The following is a 19936-nucleotide window of genomic DNA, read 5'->3' on the forward strand; positions in this document are numbered from 1 at the left end:
TATATAGAAAACCAGGATTTTACAATGGGTTTTTAATTTTGATCCTTCATTTTGATTGAAGGGAAAGCGAATAGAAATAGAAAGTGGAGGGGTTTCCCTTATAAATCTGATGGAAAATTGGCAAAAATATAAAATGGTTTGACGGGAATTTATGAATAATTCAAAACTCCATCAGAAATCAAAAATTATAAACAAATTTTAGTTTTTTTGATTATAATACAGGTTTATTGATTTGGTTTTAATTGCAATAAATATTAGTTACTCTCTTCATGTACACGTTGTAAGTCTCAAGGCTTCAGTTAAGGTTTCCTTTTCTTTGCACTTAGAATTTTAGAAAATCTGGGCCAAGGGCAGGGCATGCTAGCAATTGGTTTTTGGGACATTCACATTCTTCCCTTGGATTTCGGACATTGCACCGAGTGCTCTATTTTACAATTGCATTGTGGCTTTTGTTTACAATAAGAACTACAATTTGTCATCTACTACAAGGAAAACATTGCCAATTAAAAACTAGTTACCGCACTCTCATTGCACTTTTGTTTGTTTATCGTATTTGTGTATGAAATAAAGCTTTATGCGGGGGCGGGAAACAAGAAAAGCATTTCGGAGATGTCCAGAACATCTACTTGGGCTTGTCCAGCACCTTCATTATGTGCTGCGATACCAGCGCCGTTGCCTCGGCAGCGTTTGGGATGAGAAAGCGATCCATATCGGTAATGAGCAGGCCATCGCCGTCGGGAAAGCCATACTTAAAGGTGATCAGGTCGCGGTGTCGCTTCTTCGCCGTTATTTTAACGATGCTGGCCAAGGGGCGCCGCACCATAATTTGCGCCTGGCCACGGCCCAGTTCCCGGAGAACCACCAGCTGGCCGGGAGTGATTATCAAATGACTGTCGTACATATAGCCGCTCATGTGGACTTCCTGACACTTGAACGCATTAATTATCTCCGCCGTTTTGAAATAGTGGTTCAGATTAACGATCTCCTTGCCGTCGCCAGCCAATTGAGGGGCATCCAGTTCCGCTGGACCATCGAAAGCATCCTCGTTCTCATCGTCGATGCTAAATACAGGAGCTACGTTGCGGTATCGTTTTCCGTTTCGTTCTTTGGCACTGACATGACGCTCCTGCGACAATGTCGCCTGTGCGCCGTTGCTGTTCGCATTAGATCCGCTCGATGCAGCAGCACCATTTGCGCTTGGATTCACAATAATGTCCAAAAGTTTACCCTTCATCTCCGCTGATTTGGATTTCATGGCGGCGGAGAATTTGCTGAACAGGTCTGAGGAAGACGGCCCGCTAGAGGCCTTCAGTGGCGCGGATTTAGTCTACAAAGAAGCTCAGCTTAGTGGGAATCGTAGGAAGAAGTCCATTGACTTACCTGCTGAACATTGTGCTGCTGACAGACGAGGCACTTTCGCACATTGTGATCCTCAAGGCAGTCGGCCATGTGGTCACCGAAGTAATCGTGGATGGATGCGTAACCGCCGGTCAGCAGCGAGACGTAGTGTGTGTTCTTCTGAAGGAACGAAGCCACCACCATGTGCGTGTACTGATCCTCTTCGACTCGTCCACTGCCCATAAAGCAGAGGTGCTCGCCACCAGCGTTCGAATTGGCCTCGATGGCCTGTCGCTGGGCAGTGAGCAGGCCCTGGACGGCTGTAGCGAAGGCGATTGGCTCCTGAAGCATTAGGTTGCAGTCCAGGTGGAATGCCGTCGAGAGATGCCCGGCGTTATACTGCTCCGCGGGTCGACAATCGACGAGGAAAAAGCGCACTGCATCCGGCACTGGGAATTCGGTGGCGGAGTTTTCCACCAATTCGTAAACGGAAACGGGCAAGCACAGGGCCTGCGACACCTTGCTGGCCTCCTCCTGACTTCGCGGCGAATCGTTCTGCTTGCCGTAGAGCGCCTTAAGGTAATCCGTCTTAAATGAAGTAGGCGTTTTCAGCGCGTAGTATTGAGCCAGGGAGCAGAAATCTGGCACATCGTCAACCTCCAATGCAACAGGCATATTGCTTAAGAACTTGACAATCTCATCTTTCGTCGAGCCGCGCATCTGCAGGATCTGTTCCCTTCCGTTGATTAGAATTATCAGCGCGAGGAAGAACACCATAAAGGGATCGGCGTTCTGAAAGTACAAGTCCCACATGGCAATGATCACCGAGAGGCTGCTGCAGGAGGCGAACAGTGACTGGAACCATGTCAGCGAGTACATATCCGGGGTGATTTTCTTAGTGTCCAGAAGGGTACATAGCTCGGGGTCGTGGTACAGCAACAGCAGCCGGAATACGTGGAAGACGTTGCCTTTGGGTCGACAGCCCTTGGGTATATAGGTGTCTCGTATCGATTCAAAAAGGTTGAAGGTATCCGATCTGTTCAGTTTCAATGCGAAAAGAGGAAGCAGTAGTTCGATCCATCCATTCTCAGGCTCGTACTGCAGATTCCGATTTTTGCAATAAAACGTAATTATGGACTCCAGGTCAGAAACGACCGACACCTTGTCCTCTTCGTCGTTTCCCATACGGTCGACATGGCGCTGGCAGTCCTCGCGCAGCTGACTTTGGAACGGCAGGTCGTAGATTTCGTTGAAGAGCGACATCTGATCGGATTTGTGCCGCACGTCCAGGCACACCTGCCACACGTCCGGACGCAGTGCCTCCGGCAGTGCTTTGCCCTGACAAATGCCATAGATGTCGTTAACGTTGCAGTCATCCAGCAGCGCCGACTCCAGCTCTATTATCCTGTCCAGATAAGAAATGGGAATGTATTATTATCAGCGGTTTAAATGGAGAATGGGCCCGTGTCAACGTGTCTAGTTAACAAGCAGCTGTTTGTCAACTTCTCTGATAAGGGGAGCTCCCACCTTGCTAGCTCCACCCCGCTGAGGCCCACAAATTAGGCTGCTGACTCAATCAGTCCCACAAACACTGGGCACTCACTGGAAAACTATAGATCTTTCTCAGATCTGGCACAATCCCCGTCTGGCTATTCAGTGGCTAACCTTAATTGTTGACGTTGCCCCCCAAACCCCCACAATGTTTATTATTTACCACATATTCTCTTCCATTTTGCAGGGGATTGTCGCTTCGCTGGCACTTTGCTAGGCTATCCGTTTCCAAATGCTTCCGTTAATGCACTCTCTTTAGCTGTAGTTGGCCAGGCAAATGCATTTTCCTATATCTCAGCAAGGCGAATAATTTTTTATGATATTCCAAATTATTTTGATCGAATTTTTTTGTGTTTAACACTGCGAATGTATGCAACGAGGGATGGCGAATGCTAGGTATGGGATTGGCGCGTGATTTGTTTGTTTTTCTTTTGTGTCAACTAATTTAAAAGCTTGAAAATTAAACTAATGACTCTACTTAGGTCTAATAAGTTTTATTTGATATTAAATTCTTAATATCAAGAGGAAAGTTTTGTTAGGAAAACTTTATCACGACTTCTGTAAGCTAACAGTGTATGTTATCCAACATAACTTATACCAGGGAGGTGTCATCATTGTTGCTAAGGATGCCTATTTAAATATGCAAATATTTAAATAAATATAAGACAAACAGTTTTGCAAATAAATTATCACAGAGGCTTTTGAATTTAAAAGATAAAATATTAAATAAAATTTAAACCAAAACAATAAGATCAAGTTATCGATTAGTGTTGCCAACTGCTTGCAACAACTCTCTTCCATCTCTAGTTGCCAGCAATTTGCATGCAAAGTTTTGTTTAAATTAAAAATTCATAAATTACAGCGGCTGGCGCCAAAATTTGCAATCAAACTGTGTACGAGTTTCCTCCGAGTGGCTGGCAGCAACAAAAGTAAGTGAAAACCGTGGCACATGCTAATTTCCGCCAATCCATACGGGGCCAAACACAATTTGCACGGCAAAAACAAAAATAGAAACAACAACAACCCTAACGGAATGCAACTGCACACGCACACCAATGCCATCAAATCTCTGTGGGCAGCCTTCACCCAAATAAATTGCATCTTGCATCTATTGATTTTGCATATTGCACACACAAGGTGTTGCAAGCCGTGAGGTTTGCACCGATGCATACTGGTATGCGTGTGCTGGCAGCAACAGCTGGCCTGCCAATCCCCTGTCCCAACCTACTATGCCTGCCCCCCTTTTTATCGGCACTCTTCCAACCAAACCAAAGCCAAGACTGTGCATTTTGAGCCACGTGTGAGGTTTGCTATTTGCATAGCATCACGTACTCGCATTGCCCAACCTTCTTCTCTAATTGCGACTCTCTTTTTGTCTCCAAAACAGATGAAAACTGGCAACGGCAGCAACAACAACACCATTCCCGGAAGCAACAACAACATACTGACTGCACCTTTGACCCAAGCCCGATCCTCGACTGTTTCCGTTGCTGCTGCCGCCTCGCACATTGTGACCGAGTGGGAGGACGGCATCATCTTCGATGTGGATGATCCAGACTTTTGTAATCTCGCCGCCGACAAGCTGAACTTCATAGGTGAATACTTGAGGGTATAATTAGCCGCCGACCACCGTATTTATAGTCTAGACATTAAACTAATCTATGTTATTTACGATTAGCCAAGGCGGCCTATTATCGGGAAAATAGAGGAATATTTTTGCACCTTTGTACCAGTTGCAGTTGGGCCTTATCGTCGTGGGGCGGTTTTCCCGACTGGTCAGTTGACACACTTGTGGGTGGTTGCTCCACTCGAACGCCCGCCCGGCTGTTGTCTGATCGGGCGGAAACTGCCATACACTTTTATTAATGGCAATTGCGGGCCATATTCGGCTTTATCATCGAGTGCCGCTGATAATGGCCGTGCATATAACGCTCCAAACACAATGGCCATCAATTATACAAGTGTTCGAGTGGAATATATTCTAGAAATAGGAGCACTCTGTCTTCCCCATCAATTCCCCTTACAAAATTAGACCAGTTTTGAGCTTTTTTTAGAACGTGCATCCCACTAGACCCCTGCAAAATTGGGCGAACCATCAATTACCGGGTAAACAATGGGGGTGTGGTTATGTCTCCGTCTCCGTATATTTATCTGCGATCTGATTAGACGTACTTGCGAGTCGTGCGACTAGCCCATTCACACGATCCTCTTGTCACCGGCAACCTGAGCTCACGCGTCGGTCATGTGACTCTGGATCTTCGCTCAATCATCGCACTGCCTTAGCCGAAAAATTGGTGCCAAAAAAGCGTGCAAATATAATCTGTCATTCAAATGGAGTGGAATATTTCCCCAATTTCGGGCAACAATAGCAGTAGTAGTAGTTTATGGCTAGCGTGAGCTGTTTTTTCCATGCATATTATTTAAGCGGCTCGGCACGTGTCGCTCGTTAAAGGCTTTTGGGGAAGTTCTATTACACATGCAGGCTGGCCCACCCGCTTCACCCCCCACGGATATTGCGTGTGAACCGAGCATGAGTGTTGGGGAAATTATGTCACAGATCCGGTCTTAAGTTAGTTAGTAAAAAGGGCTCTTACGAGAAACTAACAAGCTTTCCCCAAAATGGAGTTGCAAGTTTAGCTAATCCATCCATTATGGACTGCCATGGGTAAATAACCCCTTGAAACCTATTTAGCTTCGTCCACATATTTGCGATCGATTAGCATATTGCATCAGACTATTTGCAATCAGCCTCGTCTGCTGATGTAAGTACTCAACTGAACCAGAGAATATCAGATCAATTAACAGACTTGAGAATGATTTATCTGGGCTATATATAGAGATGGTATAGGTATAGGTATAGGTTAGCTTTATCTGGCCGTGACTCACCCCAACCAGATTGGATCTATCTCCTGCTGAAGTCCCCCCACTTATCATAATGAATGTCGTGGAATTTTATTATCTCAACTGATCGCTCTTGTACTTATCTTATTTGGTGGCTTGAGTCATCCCTGTCTAGACCCCGCGATTCCTTATAGAACATTAATTATATTTTTTAATCGTCCGGCCGTCGGTGGGAAAGCAGTTGTGTAGATGTAGAATTCACTTGTGGCTCCCATGCCCAGACATAGTGCTTGCATAAGCCATTCGCTTGCATAAACTGCTTATTAAAACGACAAACGTAATGACAATTTTTAAAAATAAAACCGTTTTCGATTTCGCAATCCCTCACTCTCCGGCCCGTGTGCTGTTCGTGGTTTATGTTCCCATGCTCATTATTTTGTAGAACCAAACGCCACGCCACGCGCAGGCTGTTCGCGGTTTTGGTCAATTTGTCAAGTCCGAATACTAGCACTGGCTCTCGTCTCGTCTAGCTAGCGTCTCTGGCTGATAAGTTTTGCCCGCTGCCTCGAATTGCGCAGCAGCCCCTACCCGCCGTAAGTGTGGTTCTGGGGGCTCTGCGGTTCTGGTGTTTCACAGAAAACCGATAACCCGCAATGGAGTGGAAGTGTGCTGGTCGGCACAGGTACGGAACATATGTCTTGCTGGCTGTGGCGTGATGGAAAATGCCCAAATGCAATCCGATCGCCATCCAAGGGGACCTGAGATCAGGCTTTGGGGCTTTGGGGCTTGGCCGGCGGTTAAAGGCGGCTTCAGTTGACCGCCATCCGATTGGTTTCGGTCTTAACCAGTTGAAGGTGACTCGATCACGTTTCTGGTTAATACAACACACATGGAGAAAATATTCAGACTAATTAATACAATTATTATTTAGAAATTTGATCATTTTTAAAGTTATTTCTGTAATTTCCCAAAGAGACCCACACTAAATGAATTACTGATTAAATGAATTATTGTTTGTTGACAACGGGGTAATTGTGTTATTGCATTTTTCTGTCTAATCCGTAACCCCTCCAGTGCAGTACCACTCGACTTTGAGAGGCCCGGCATCGATCGCTGGGTGTGTCCGTGTGTCGAGGATTGATTTCAATTCGAATTCCGCTCGTTCATTCATTCACTGTATTGGCTTCGTTCTTCTTTTTTTATTAATTTACAATTTTAACGCATACCAATGTGGATGAATGCATGTACGGACGGATTGGATCCCTGGCCGGGCGGGCACTACGGCAGTCGTAATCGGTTCAAACCGGTACCGGTTGTGAGTGTGTTTACACTGAGCCAATATTCCGTGCGACGCAAATCTAACAATGATGCTTCGGCTACTGTCGGCCATTGATGATACTATAGTACCCATATAGTATTCCCTCAACGATGCTGATGACGACGTTGTCAAGTCTTGCGACGTCAGTTAGTCGCTCGCGCCACTTTATTGACTAAATGTAGACCCCCCCACGCCCCATCTCCCACAATCTTGTTGTAAATTCCGGCCATTAGCATAGTAAACAGTGGTCGCCGCAAAGGTAGATACCCCCAAAGGGTTGAGAACAAGTTCCTGGGAATTTGCCCAAAGAATTTCCATTATTTTTAGCTTTATAAAGTAAATAGAACTATAGGTTGCTTTGAAATCCCCCGAACATTAAAATAATCTATTATCTTCAGGGGAAAAATGGTAATCAGATGTTCCCAGAATGCATCTAATACGATTTAAAATGAAGTGGCTAAGCTGATAATTCTGTTCTATATTTTTACAGTATTATTATCAAGAAGTCTGACATTTATTTCCAGCTTTTCTTTTTATTCTTCAAGCTAATGAACTATTCCAGTCTTATTTTATTGACAGACTGCCACAAATTCGTTAATTAATGGACAGTCTGGGGGCCGGCATTAAAAAGTCACTTTTCCGGAAAAATGGATCACTCGAACTGGATTGAACTAAACATTTCCTCAAGTAATACAAGACCTGTAGAACCTTTGGGAGTGTACGGAACCCGTTTGTTTGTTAGCCATGCACATGCTAAAAATTAATTAAATATTGGCCAAGGCAAATGCCTAAAATTCAAAATTTATAAATTCATTGAACAAATTGAGGCCAGGAACCAGATTGAACTGAAATTCATTTTCAAGTTGGACGCGAAAGCCACAGTCCACGTTTCGGTTGAGACACCGCCCTCCCTGCCACCCAGTGGCCCGTGTGGAAATCTCTCGTGTCACGTGTAATTAACAAACTGTTGCATTATGCAAATTGCTAATTAGGCGTTCTCCAGACTTCCACAGGTGTTAATTGTCTCTCGACCGCAGTACCTTTCCCTGTCTAATCCACTTTTTCCCCCCACCCGAGCTTCATTATAAGGCTCTGGCTCCGGTATGTTCTAGTTTTTTAGGTTTGGGGGATTGCGCACTTTGTCTGCGGTTGGGATTTATTTGTTTGATACCTCGATTTTCAACCTTGGACTAGTGTTCAATGAGTAGCGCTTTGTTTTGCCCTCTAATTCCATGTCCCCCCCATGGGATCGACGATCAATGTTCCTGGCGTTTTATTACGCCCCATAGATTAGCTCTACAGTACAGAGAACGAATCGTAAACAATAAATAAATATTCTGGCGGTTCCATTACAGTTCCCACAAAATCCACTCGATATAAGGAAGTTTAAATCGGTTCTCAGATTAGTTCCATTTCACTTCCCACTAATTTCGCCGAACTTTCAGCTTTTAGATCCGAGTTGTTTATAAATTAAGGGGAGTTTTGATTGCGTGGAAATTTTTTATTGTATAAAAGTTCAAAGTATAAGGAAGCTAAATGGAATTCTATAACTTTATGATGTTATTTTATTTATAATAACCTTTCTCGAAAGTTTGTTATTATCTCGGAAGTGGATAAGACTAGCATTGTAAACTGAGAGTTTCTCTGGATAAATTATCTTTTCTTAGACTTTGTTTTTAAAAATTACTTATCTAATTAACCTTACGTATTCTTTATTAAATCTTATCAAAGTTTAGGGGCTTTTATCTCCCATTATTACGTTACATCATTACTTTAGTTAAGGCTAGCCAAAAGTTCGATCTTAACAACGTAATTTAAACTGAATAGAACATAATCTATTTTTAAAAATGTTTGCAATTCTGTGGAGTCCCCAAATTAGTAACTGTCGCTTGATATAATTTATTGGAAGGTATTTTAAGGCGCTTTTTTTCCCAATCCAAGACGTCATTTCGCTCAACGACTCTATAGATTTAATAGCCATATAGAAGTACGGCAAACAATAATAGAAATTGTCAGACTATAACTCATCATTGTGACTATCAAGTAATGCAGCTCCATGACATTAAGAGAATTACAAAATCCTAAGGCTAAGGTCGTATACCCAAGATCGCAATGTGGCCCACCTGGCGCAACCTTCTTCGATGCCGGGGGTATTCAGTCATGGGCGGGGACGTGACTTTGTAACCGAGTGCATCAGTCATAGCTCGGAACCCTGATCTAGAGTAACCCAGGGCTATAGGTATATATTGCGAGATAAGCTGTCATTTGTAGGGTTTGTTCCCAGAGCACATTGAGAATATCAGTTTATCTTTCGCGGTATGCAAATTCATTATGCGGAACTCTTACGAAACACAGAGGGGCCAAAGGTCAGGGTCAAGCGGCGGCTTACCCAAACCGAGACCGATTTTTTGCTCCATTCTAATTGCCCTTGTCAACAGTTTTGTCTGACGACCCCGACTGGTCGAATAGTCGTAAATCTTTCCATGCAGAGCTAGAGGGGGGAGCTCTAAGTGCACTATAGAACTTGTACGTCTCGGAATTATTGGGCACTTTCATTGACTGCCGATGATCAGACAGAGCCACGCCCTGTTTTGGCAGTTTACCCAGATTTTCGAACGGGTACTTTTCCCCCCATTAATTAAGTAAACGGTTTTCATAGTAGCCGCAGGTTAAAATTCCGAATTTAAATTCAAAGTTTGTTTACACTCGAAGTCGATCTCGGGGCTGGCGAGGAAATCCCGTGGAACAAGTTTGTCGCATTCAAGCGAAATCATTAGCATCACCATGTGATGGAAGCCCCAATCCGATCAAAGACGAGTATTTAATGTGAGGCGCCGTTAAAGATTTGTAGATTCCCCGTAACAAGTATGAATGATTCAACCGCCCACCACACCAGCTCATGATCGATATTAAAGCCCAGCTTCGGCAGCTTCGGACGATAACTCATTAAAAATGGGTTTCTTCTTGTTATTTTGGGCTCGGTTCCTGATTTCGTTGACAATTGACGTCAGAAGCCGCTAAAGGTGGTGCTGGCCGCCTTTGTTTTTGCATTTGACTGTGACGGATCCATCCACGAGTGTGTGCTGCTGCTGCTGTATTTACACACCAGCCACAACATCCATCCATAATACAACAATTAACAGATACTTTCAGGAGCAGCTTTGTTTGCGTAGCTGCGGAGCAACCCATTCAAAACAGAGTACCTGAAACCGAAGCTCCAGCCAAGCCAAATCGAAAAGAGGAAGCGCATGTCTTTAAGCAGCACTCGAGTGGCTTATTGTAGTGTATTTATTTGTGCATAATTCCAAGCAGTTATATTGGCAAACAGTGACTAGCCATGGCATAAGCGAACGTGCTATACTCTGATATGGAGTCAAAGCTGGGTAAATAAATTGCATTTCCAACTGAAACAATTCCAGTTTTCCTGCTTCGACAGACTGATTTCTTCCATTTCTGTTTATCAAATAAAAATACAAATTAATTAATAGAGTTAGCAAGGCAACTCATGATCCATTTATTAGGCAAAATATGCGTATTTATCTTTCTTAGTTAATTTCTAAAATCACAGAACTAATGTGGAATTTCAGAAATGTTAGGGATATAATCTAAACATTTAATAACTTGAGTCATCATTTTAAAATTCTAAGAAATATATAATAAAATAAAGAGCTTTAAACAAAGATTAAAAAAATAAAGCTCAGTAGCTAAAAAACAATAAAAATGCCAGCTATAATGTTATGTTGATATATGCCTATTAAATAATGGGATTTCCCAATTACAATCACATTAGTTGGTGTAACTAAATAAAGCTCAAAATAATTAACTAAATTTGTATATAGTTGAGACTGAATGAGATCAGATGAGAACCCCTAGAACTGATCCAATAAAAATGTTTTCAGATTAAATATTTGTATAAAAACCATCCATAAACATTTATTTATTATATTCAGTATATTCCAAAGCTCCTCTCTGATACCCGTAGTTTTTAGCAGCCTTATAAATCAAGCGATTAGATTAGATAGCGATATAAACTAACTGCGGTGGTCTTTTGTTCCAATAGATCATCCGGTTGCGAAATAATTTTTATTTATATATAAGTCTAGTATAAAATTCAATATCTGGACAAACGTTTGGGATATATTTAACCGGAAATCTCTGACTTTGGCTCTTCGGGGTAGAGTATAAAAATATACACAAAAGCCGGGCCGCAGGGGTACTTAATAAGTTTTTAAAAGGTTTGCAAAATATTGTTTAAATATTGTTATTTTCGGACTAATATCCTCACGTTGTCTGACGCAATTTCCGCCGAGGAGGGACTGTCCCTTGTCTTCTTCAGTTGAGTTCGCACTGTTTTTGTGTGAATTTCTCAGGCCATTCAATTGCCGTGCGACCTTCTCAGATGACAATGGTCCCCCGGTTCGATCCGCACACTCAAAAAATCAAACTAGAGCCGTCTGACCCCCCCGATTATGCAATTGCCAATATTATACAATTTAATATTTAAATTATGGCAGACGATCATGTAATTTATTTGCATTTCTCATGGCAAAATGGTCCTAAAGGTAATTTGACCAGAGCCATACACTTCAAACTTTGATCGGATTGGACTTGAAAAAAATATGATTTAATTGGGTAATTAAATCTTTGAATAATACATCAATTTCCCCCAGTGTACTTGATGGGACGAACTGCGCCTCGACGAAAAAGTTGAATGCCAGGGAAAAGCGTGCCCAGATCGCGAGGGTTCTGTTCTTGCTTTCTAAATAAACATTAATTGTTTATAATATGTGTGTGGCTGGCTGAGTGCGATTGTTGTCCGAGTACATTTTTATATTGGCCGCTTGTGGCAGTTAAGTTGGCCCTCGTTTCGGACGCTGAATTGCATTAATTTGGCGAGGGTCGTTCGGGGCTTTGGCTTTGGAAGCTCTGATTTTGGCTGGTCGTGTCGGGGTGTGTGCTCCCTTTTCGTTGGTCTGGCGAAATTCGAACCGCCTTTCAAGCTACGCGCGCGCCTTCACAGCTCGGTTTATATAAATACATAAGTAGAGGAGTCTCGTCTAGCTGCACTTTGAAAACCTATTAACATGCCTACGCTAGCAAAAATTTCCATTCTGTGCTGGGAATGGGTTGGGACAGTCCGGGACTTACCCTGTCTTTGTAATATGCATACCAAATGTGTTTTACCGTTACACTTTATTTAAAAAATAAGCGAAAAAAAAAATAAAAACATATGTATCTAGCACAAAAAAGGGGAGGGAGGCTTTGCTGATAAGATTAGCGATCGATTGATAAGCGAGAGAGGTATGCGTCCACATGTACCGTCACTTGCCTTCTATATTTATGGTTGGGGAAAAAAACCCTGCACAGCAAAAAAAGGGTTTTTAATTTAGAATTATTTTTTAACAAATTAAAAACATGTTTTTATTATTATATTAAATATTTAAAAAATGGTGGCAATGGAAATTTCCATATGGGATTCCAAAGAATAGGAACGTGTGCTACCTGTGAACCTTCCGAGGATCACACCCTAGGCCTACCTCCCTCTGGCATTCACTCTTGTTTTCCACCTGCCACCTTGTATTCACGGACTCTTGCCCGAACCTGAACCCGTACCCGAACCCGAATCCGCACTATCCACGTCCCTGCCCCTGTCCTTGCTGTCCGGCGCTCTCTACCTGTCAAAGCGAGAAATGATTTGTTATTCAAATGAAATGCGTCCGTCGGTGCTGGTGACGGTTGCCAAGTCGCATCTTGTTGTTGTCTTCTTGGACATGCGTCAATAACCCTCCTGACGATTACACCTAGTCAACGTACTAGTGTCCGTCCGGTCAATGTGTCGTATACGTTATATGTATGTAACGTACTGCAGCTGTGCAGATAGGGTGTAAGTGTAGGGGAAGTGCCGTCCGCAGTGCTTGACCGTTAAATGTGCCCCCTCCCTGGCCCCCACTACCCTGGCCCACTCACACCAGGGAAGTCCCAAGATACTGTAAAGGTGAGGGGTATATATAGTGTGGCTAATAATATTATTAATCAGCTCTGTTTAATGAATATTATTAATAGAAATTTTAATAAACCAGAGATCTTTCTAGTTATTCATTTTTTTGAAAACTAAACTGAAAGAAAAGTATCTTATCTGTTGAGATACAAAAGTATCTGCACCTCGTACCGGGTATCTCACATTCGCTATCACTTTTCTTTATTTCTGGTTTTGTTTTGATTTGTTATCACTGCTGCCGTCCCTCTCGCTCCCGCCGAGAGAGCCGCTCTTTTGTCTCTCCGTGGCTCCAGCCTGTTGGCAACTACCGCTAATTTGGTCAGCATCTGACTTTGTTTTGGCTTTTGATTCACCCCCCTGCCCCCCTGCCCGTTCCCTCCCGATTATTGCGAACTTCGTGACAGTGTGTGAGTGTATGCGTGTTGGGGATCTGGCAAGTTCGTTAGCTTCGCTTTGTCATGCGAGGCGAGCAATATCACTGGGTCTCTCTGGCTCTCCCTCTGCCTCTCGCTCTCCCTCTGAGTCGGGGGCCCCACTCTCACGCCTGCCCACCTCTCCCTCCCACTCGCATCGCCGGCACTCTCAGCCGGCACGGCTATAAAAGCGGGCCGCACTCGGCGAGCGACGTTCATTTGAGTTTCGCGGTTTGTCGTGCCTGCCACTTGGTCTTTCGGCTCTGGTGAAAATATATATCCGAATCTGGAGAAAATCAATTCCCAAGCCCAACTATAAAAGTGCGCTGTTGCCTCTGTCAAATCGAACAACCTGGATACATGTTCTGAAAGTTATATACAAACTGCTGCACTACAGAAGTAATTGCAAATCGCTGTGCTGGAAATATTGCATTTTTCATGAGCTAACTGTCTCGCATCGCGTGTGAAAAGTTACTTACTGACTTACCTTACTCTACCTACTGTATAATATACAACGGTTAATGTTAATTTCCAAACAATTATAAAAAGTAATTTTATTGTCTGGCTTACGCAAGGCCAACTGCAAACCACAAAAACGCCATAAACAACAAATCCCAATTTGGATTTATTAATAGCGCGGCAGAATTAAAAAAGAAAATCGCTCGCTTTACAACAAAAAACAACGTAGCTGTTGCTGTAAATAAAAAACCAACAAATGTAAGTATTTCCGTGCCCAAAATAAAACACAACAGAAATAAAACAGAAAACAAGTCGCGCCTGTCTGTGTCTCTGGTGTCTCTGGTTCTGCTGTGAGGCTGTATGAGTGCCCTTCTATAAATAAATAAAATCAAATTAAATGCAACTAGTTGTGTGCCCCGCTGCCTACTACTGCCTGCCACTCGGATAAATTACAGCAATTTCGTTTTTGCGCCGTGGCCGTTGAAATTGCGGCCAGCAAAGCCCCGAACCAGGCTGCAGTTGCAGCCAAGTTGCCAACCATCTCCTGGCCATAATTCCCCTCTCACATCCGATCCAAGATAAATATAGAATCGTATGTATGGATGATGGCCGCATAACAACCCAGACTATATGTTCGCTTTTATTTATTATGATGCCAAAAGGCAAGCAGACGCTGTAGCAGTCATGTGCTCTTTGTGGCATCACAAAAATATACACATATTTTTTGCAACTTTGCCAAAATCGTGCCGACAATGTAGACAGGTCGTCTAAAACATATAGTATACTGTGTGGTAGTACTATACTATATGTCATAGTGTGTAGCTGGGGAACAGTATTCCCCCAAGGAGATACTCGCCCGGGCAATTAACGTTTCGCTTCCAATTCCAAATAATTCGCACATACTCGTATACGTTGTTTAATTGCACGACCAAAAAACAATTGAAACTACAGAGAGATGACGCACTGATCATCGGCCTCGGTTCGCCTTAAGTTTATGGTTGTTTCAACCGGATTTTAGCAGTTGTGTCGGTCTCCCCCCCTTGCCACTGCCAATAGTTGTTAATTTTAGCCAAGAATGTCGTCCATGTAGCTGGGGGAAATGTACGATTGTATCTCTATATCGATCGAGATCGAGAGCAATAGCATTTGGATGATCGTGATCTTTGGTACAGTTGAGCTTATTTACTGGCACGCACCTGCACACCAAGCACCTCGTTTACCTTCGCCGGCGAACACTTACCTGCTTACCAGCATTGAACCCTCGGATTGAACTTTAACTGATTTCGGTTTCCACCTTTTTTCTTGTTTTTAATTGCAGTGCCATCAACAGCAGCCAATATGTCGATCGCCAGCGTTCACGGTCCCCAAATCGCCGACATCTGCAGTCCCCTGTCGTAAGTATTCAGATTTAGACGCCATCGCCATCGCCATCGCCATCCTCATCATCGCCATGATTCATTTTAGCTGGAAATACACTCTAGATGTAGATGTAGCTGTTTCCGTTTTCGAATCCCAAATTCGCAAATTTCAATGTAAACAATGTCAGGGTGATTTGGTCGAGAAATCAAACGGGAAAGGGTTGTGGGGCTCATTCATGATTTTTGCAATCTTATCGGGGTGGGGGCAGAGTACACCGTAGCCACAATAAAATAGAGAGAATCCAACGCGAAGCCACACCTGCGATTTGGCCACGACTTTGGCCCATTAATGAAAGGGGCCAGCACCTTCAGCTCAACAGTTCGTCGTCAGTCTGTGTTTGTTTAAGTATTCGCAGTCCCCGTCGCCGCCGCAGTCGTATCATTATCATTTCGCATTTTGGGGCCGAAAAAAAAAAAAAAAAATAAACACCAACAAAAGCCCCGTCGCCATCGCGATTGCTCACATGATCGGGCGAAAGTCTCACACCGCAGTAGCGACGGGTACAGTTGCCAATCATTTCTCCGCCTCCCAACCCCCACCCCCAAGGCCCATCTCATCGCCCTCTGCTCATTATCATAATCACGCTAGCGCATGCCGCCACCCACTTGGCAAGGTCACGGTTGTCAGCCCCCGATTAATAATCATGATTTCCTTCCCTCCGCTATTTCCAGGCACCACACTCTCGGTCTGTCCGCCTCTCTGCCGGACTTGGTGGGCAGCCCTCTGGAGATTAGCATGGACAGCGTGCTGACCATCGAGGAGCTGCGCCAGCACATGGGCTCCTGCTTCACCTGCGGCGTCTCCTGGACGGACGATCATGTGTCCCTCGACTGCAGCGAGTGCGGTGGCTATAGCCTGGAGCGTCCCTGCCCCCTGTGCGACGGCCAGTGCGGAGTCCAGTGGAAGCGTGACTTTGCCATGGTGAGTTTCCAGACCCCCATCGCTCTCTGATGGTATTTCTTTCTGACAAATTAAGTGAAAAATAATTCACTTTCAAAAGCTTAATATTTGATAGATACTAACTTGTTGCGAGTACAACTAACTAACTTGATAATAACTGACAACCGTTAATATGCAAAGTATATCTGGTTGACACCTCCGCATTTTTTCGATAACCGAAAGCAAATAAGCCAGCCAGCTGCTGGTGCCATTCAGTTTGGAAATTAGCATTGAAGTTTTCCTCCAGCCCCGCTGTTTGATCAAATGTTTAGTTTTTTTTTTTTTTTTTTCTGAGTTCTTTGTCTGTTTTTTTTAATAAAGTAGTTTTTTGCGCAACATCTGTGAGCCGGAAACCAAAGAAACACCTTTTTAGAAAAGAGCTATTATTCATTAAACTAATAGAACTTTTTTCTTTCTTTCTTTGCAGTCTCATGCCTGCAGTCAAGCCCGTTGGGTGGGCGTGTGCATTAGCTATCCGGAGGCCGTGGCCGGTGTCCAGTTGCCCGTCGGAGGAGCCGCTGGAGCTGCCACCTCGTGCGCCGCCGCCGCTGCGAATCAACTGCGCCTGGCCCAGGAGCTGTGCTCCCGCCTGGAACAACTGTCCACATCGACGGCGAGCAAAAGCGGACGCATCTAGAGCGCACCGAACGCATTACAGTTCCTTTCGACAGCCAGACTGCAAAACACCACGCCTCCACATCAGTCCCACATAAGCCCCACCCACCCATCCGGATAGCAGATAGCTAAGAGCTGTAGCAGAACAGCCACCTCCACCACCACCTCCACCAGCGCCACCCGCACACGTCCCACAGTCTCTCACCCGTAATTTAGGGCCTAATTGCTAAGCTTTTTAGTTGTTAGTTTTTATTGTTGTGTCGCGTTTTAGTCTTTTGATTTATGTGAGTGTGTGTGCTTTTTTGCACAAATTTCCATTAATGATTTCACCGTTTTCGTTTCTGTTCGTTGAGTGACTATCCAAGCGCCTAGCGGCTAAGTTAGTTCCTTTGTTTATCTACCCTTTAGTAGCACCATTTTGTTTGCACACATGACCTGTTCTACTATCCAGGAAAAGACTTCTTTCTGCTTAGACTTAAGCCGAGTTTAGGCATTGCAGTGATAACGGTGATATTAGCCAGAAAGAATCGTGAACAAATAGTGAATTTATAATGTTGTAGCGAATGTCTAACGATAGCTCTAGCGATAACGTACATTTTTGTATCTAAAACACACTCTAAAACACTTAAACAGACCGTGTAATCGTGTAATCGCGTAGGGATTGTTGTTAACCATTAAGTTAGTTGTTGTTGCTTATTGCCTTGTGTCAAATAGCTTGTCAGGAGCACAGATCAGAGACCTAGGTCTGGATGGTGCCAACGGAGCAACTCAGAATCTTCCAAAAATGCAAATGCTCAACAAAGTAACTAAAGGATTGGTCTACAGTCTCTAGAAGAGGGAAGCGCGAGAAATAAAACAAAAGATTAAAAGATAAAAACTATAAAAAATAGAAGAGCGCACAAGGAAACAATTAAAAAGCATTACTCAAAAAATGTAAAGATTTTCTGTGAAAATCCAAATGACATGTAGAAGTTTATACCTAATATATACACCTATATATTATATACCATATAAATCTGCATACAATATACATATATATATAAAGATATACATATATTTTTAATGTAGAGATATGTTTTGTAAAAGACAAAGGCATATTTTTAAAATTAAATACCTAAACTATGCAAAATCAAAACAAAAATAAGTGATTCTTGAGTGACTTGGCGGGATTTGGGATTTCCAGTTGCCAAGCAGCACTATCTGATTCTAGAGAACAGGGCGCTTCACACAACCCGGTTGTCATTGGCGAGGCACGCGGTGTAATCCGGATTCCGGAATCTAATCAACGTTTACGGCCACCTGGTGGGCGCCGGTCCAAAGCCACAGATACAGCCACTGCCACCGCCATCACCTACTCCGCTAAGTGCCTGACTAAATGGCGAGTAAACAGACTTTACGCTTCTGGGATTCTCTCTCCGGCAGAAATATGACATCTTTGTTGCACGTCATAAAGTGGAATTTCACCTGCTTTCCGTGAATTTATCGCCCTTTGTCCATGTAAGGAGTAAACACCTTGGATTTCATCATTCTCCGCCGCGGATCTCAACTCACGATTTGTATTTTTGGTTTAATGGCCTTTGTGCTCTTTGATGTCCTACATTGCCGATTTTTGTTTGTGTTTTCTTGCCTTTATCATTTCTGGGAATAAAATTTTATCGTTTTCATAACGTGGCTTGGTTATCATTGAAGCAGCAATTACACTCGATGACTCTTATATGGATTGGAAATCAAAGTTTCCCACTAAATGGTGCTTTATCTGCTACAGGTTTTCACTTCCTTGCTGAAGATACCAATTAACTAGTGCTTTAGTTCTTGGAACTATGTGTTTTGAAGACTTTTTATTACCACTTTTTAATCTCTTAATATGTTTTGGCTCCGTTGTTGGCCAAACAGCAGCACAGACTGCGGCTACGGCTCTTGCAGCTCTTCCTCCGCTGGCGGGCATACCAGGCTGGGGTGTTCAAGGAAATCTGACTACTTTCCGCTGGAAGTTTTAACAAAATATTTAATATCTTGACACTATTGGACTCGAAGGACTTACATTTCTGAGTCTGATCCCACTCGGAATCGGGAGAAGCCTCTGGCAAGGGCATATGCGTTTGCAGCTCTTCCAAGATCTCGCCCAGTTCCTGGGAGTCCTTGACTATGCTGCATAGCTCCTCCTGCTGGAAGTCGGGATTGATTTGCTTGCACAGCAGAATCTGACTAATGACATTGCCCAGATTAGAGGGGGCAGTGCGGGAGGGAGCTGTAATGATTCATCCAAGATTACTATTAAGCTTTAATTAAGAAACTGCAGTCTCACCATAGTACTCCGTCATGTCCAGAGGCACGAGTTGAATCAAGCGATAGCTCTTGATGAGTTCGTTTTGGAACTGCTGGGTGAGATGAAAGAGAAGGGTCAGGTGCATCCTTTCGCTGGGACTGCCCAGACAGTGACGCGGCTGGGGGGTGATCAAGTGGGCCGTGTGCTTGCAGGAATCCACACAACTGCGCCGCAGTTTTCGGATCTTCTCCCGCAGCTCGGGGGAATCCCGGGACTGACCTATAAAGATGAGCAGCTCCCGAAACTGGGCCACATGGCAGTTGATTTCGGTGATGAGCTGAAAGCAGGTAAAAACCGAACCAACACTCCCTTTACTTGGAACTCTTTAAAAAGCCCTATTTTACCTTTTGAGGGTCACGCGAGGGCAGGAGGAGCTGGGGCAGGTATATGGAGAGCCGATGGGCGATTATAGTCGAGTTGCGAATGGCCAAGGCTGTGCTGCTGGCCACACTTGCCGCTGGCTTCTCGCCCAGCACGGCAGACGAGCAGATGCCATCACCAGGACCGACGTGGGCCATATTTGGATGCAGACTGCAGCGCCATTTTTAGCTCGCTGGCATCCTCGAAAGTATGCTACATAAAAGGGCAGGCAGGACATGCATCTGCCATGTGCAACTTGTGTGTGGTTTCCGTCTTATGTAAGCAAATTGCGGCTGTCCCGTCTCATTACCTTGTGTCAACAAGTCACGGCAGCCAGCTAACCAGCAACAAATGAGCCA

The 19936-nt window shown here is 43.9% G+C and overlaps 3 protein-coding genes across 4 annotated transcripts; 1 reads left to right on the forward strand and 2 right to left on the reverse strand.

Annotated features, from left to right (window-relative positions):
* Nucleotides 1-401: 401 nt before the first annotated feature.
* On the reverse strand, nucleotides 402-3348 carry TBC1D23 (TBC1 domain family member 23). Its single transcript, XM_017251830.3, has 3 exons — nucleotides 3053-3348; nucleotides 1381-2743; nucleotides 402-1327 (listed from the first exon to the last, which is right to left on the reverse strand). Exons 1-3 carry the CDS (start codon nucleotides 3067-3069, stop codon nucleotides 623-625), a joined length of 2085 nt encoding a protein of 694 aa, XP_017107319.2. The 5' UTR covers nucleotides 3070-3348; the 3' UTR covers nucleotides 402-622.
* A 309-nt stretch (nucleotides 3349-3657) lies between these two features.
* Pino (protein pinocchio) lies at nucleotides 3658-18035 on the forward strand. Of its 2 annotated transcripts, XM_017251803.3 has the most exons (5): nucleotides 3658-3818; nucleotides 4277-4484; nucleotides 15237-15312; nucleotides 16009-16258; nucleotides 16704-18035. In XM_017251803.3, the coding sequence occupies exons 2-5, from the start codon at nucleotides 4277-4279 to the stop codon at nucleotides 16911-16913; spliced, it is 744 nt and encodes a 247-aa protein (XP_017107292.2). In that variant the 5' UTR covers nucleotides 3658-3818; the 3' UTR covers nucleotides 16914-18035. The 2 variants fall into 2 exon arrangements, with proteins under 2 accessions (XP_017107292.2, XP_017107294.2); XM_017251805.3 differs by lacking the exons at nucleotides 3658-3818; nucleotides 4277-4484 and adding an exon at nucleotides 13669-14176.
* Nucleotides 18036-18750: 715 nt separating this feature from the next.
* Nucleotides 18751-19795, reverse strand: LOC108132204 (uncharacterized). Its single transcript, XM_017251529.3, has 4 exons — nucleotides 19562-19795; nucleotides 19197-19494; nucleotides 18933-19139; nucleotides 18751-18875 (listed from the first exon to the last, which is right to left on the reverse strand). The coding sequence occupies exons 1-4, from the start codon at nucleotides 19733-19735 to the stop codon at nucleotides 18751-18753; spliced, it is 804 nt and encodes a 267-aa protein (XP_017107018.1). The 5' UTR covers nucleotides 19736-19795.
* Nucleotides 19796-19936: the final 141 nt, after the last annotated feature.

Source organism: Drosophila bipectinata, chromosome 2L (genome assembly GCF_030179905.1).
Source record: "Drosophila bipectinata strain 14024-0381.07 chromosome 2L, DbipHiC1v2, whole genome shotgun sequence".
NCBI classification, from domain to species: domain Eukaryota; kingdom Metazoa; phylum Arthropoda; class Insecta; order Diptera; family Drosophilidae; genus Drosophila; species Drosophila bipectinata.

Bases quoted from the DNA above. Each gene is read 5' to 3' on its own strand.
- Pino (XM_017251803.3), top strand. From the start codon at position 4,277: ATGAAAACTGGCAACGGCAGCAACAACAACACCATTCCCGGAAGCAAC. The intron at 4,485-15,236 runs GTGAATACTTGA...TTTTAATTGCAG, and splicing joins CGACAAGCTGAACTTCATAG to TGCCATCAACAGCAGCCAAT. The intron at 16,259-16,703 runs GTGAGTTTCCAG...CTTTCTTTGCAG, and splicing joins GGAAGCGTGACTTTGCCATG to TCTCATGCCTGCAGTCAAGC.
- TBC1D23 (XM_017251830.3), bottom strand. The intron at 1,328-1,380 runs GTAAGTCAATGG...GCTTCTTTGTAG, and splicing joins AGCAGCACAATGTTCAGCAG to ACTAAATCCGCGCCACTGAA.
- LOC108132204 (XM_017251529.3), bottom strand. From the start codon at position 19,735: ATGGCCCACGTCGGTCCTGGTGATGGCATCTGCTCGTCTGCCGTGCTG. The intron at 19,495-19,561 runs GTAAAATAGGGC...ACCTGCTTTCAG, and splicing joins CCTCGCGTGACCCTCAAAAG to CTCATCACCGAAATCAACTG. The intron at 19,140-19,196 runs GTGAGACTGCAG...GAATCATTACAG, and splicing joins GGACATGACGGAGTACTATG to CTCCCTCCCGCACTGCCCCC.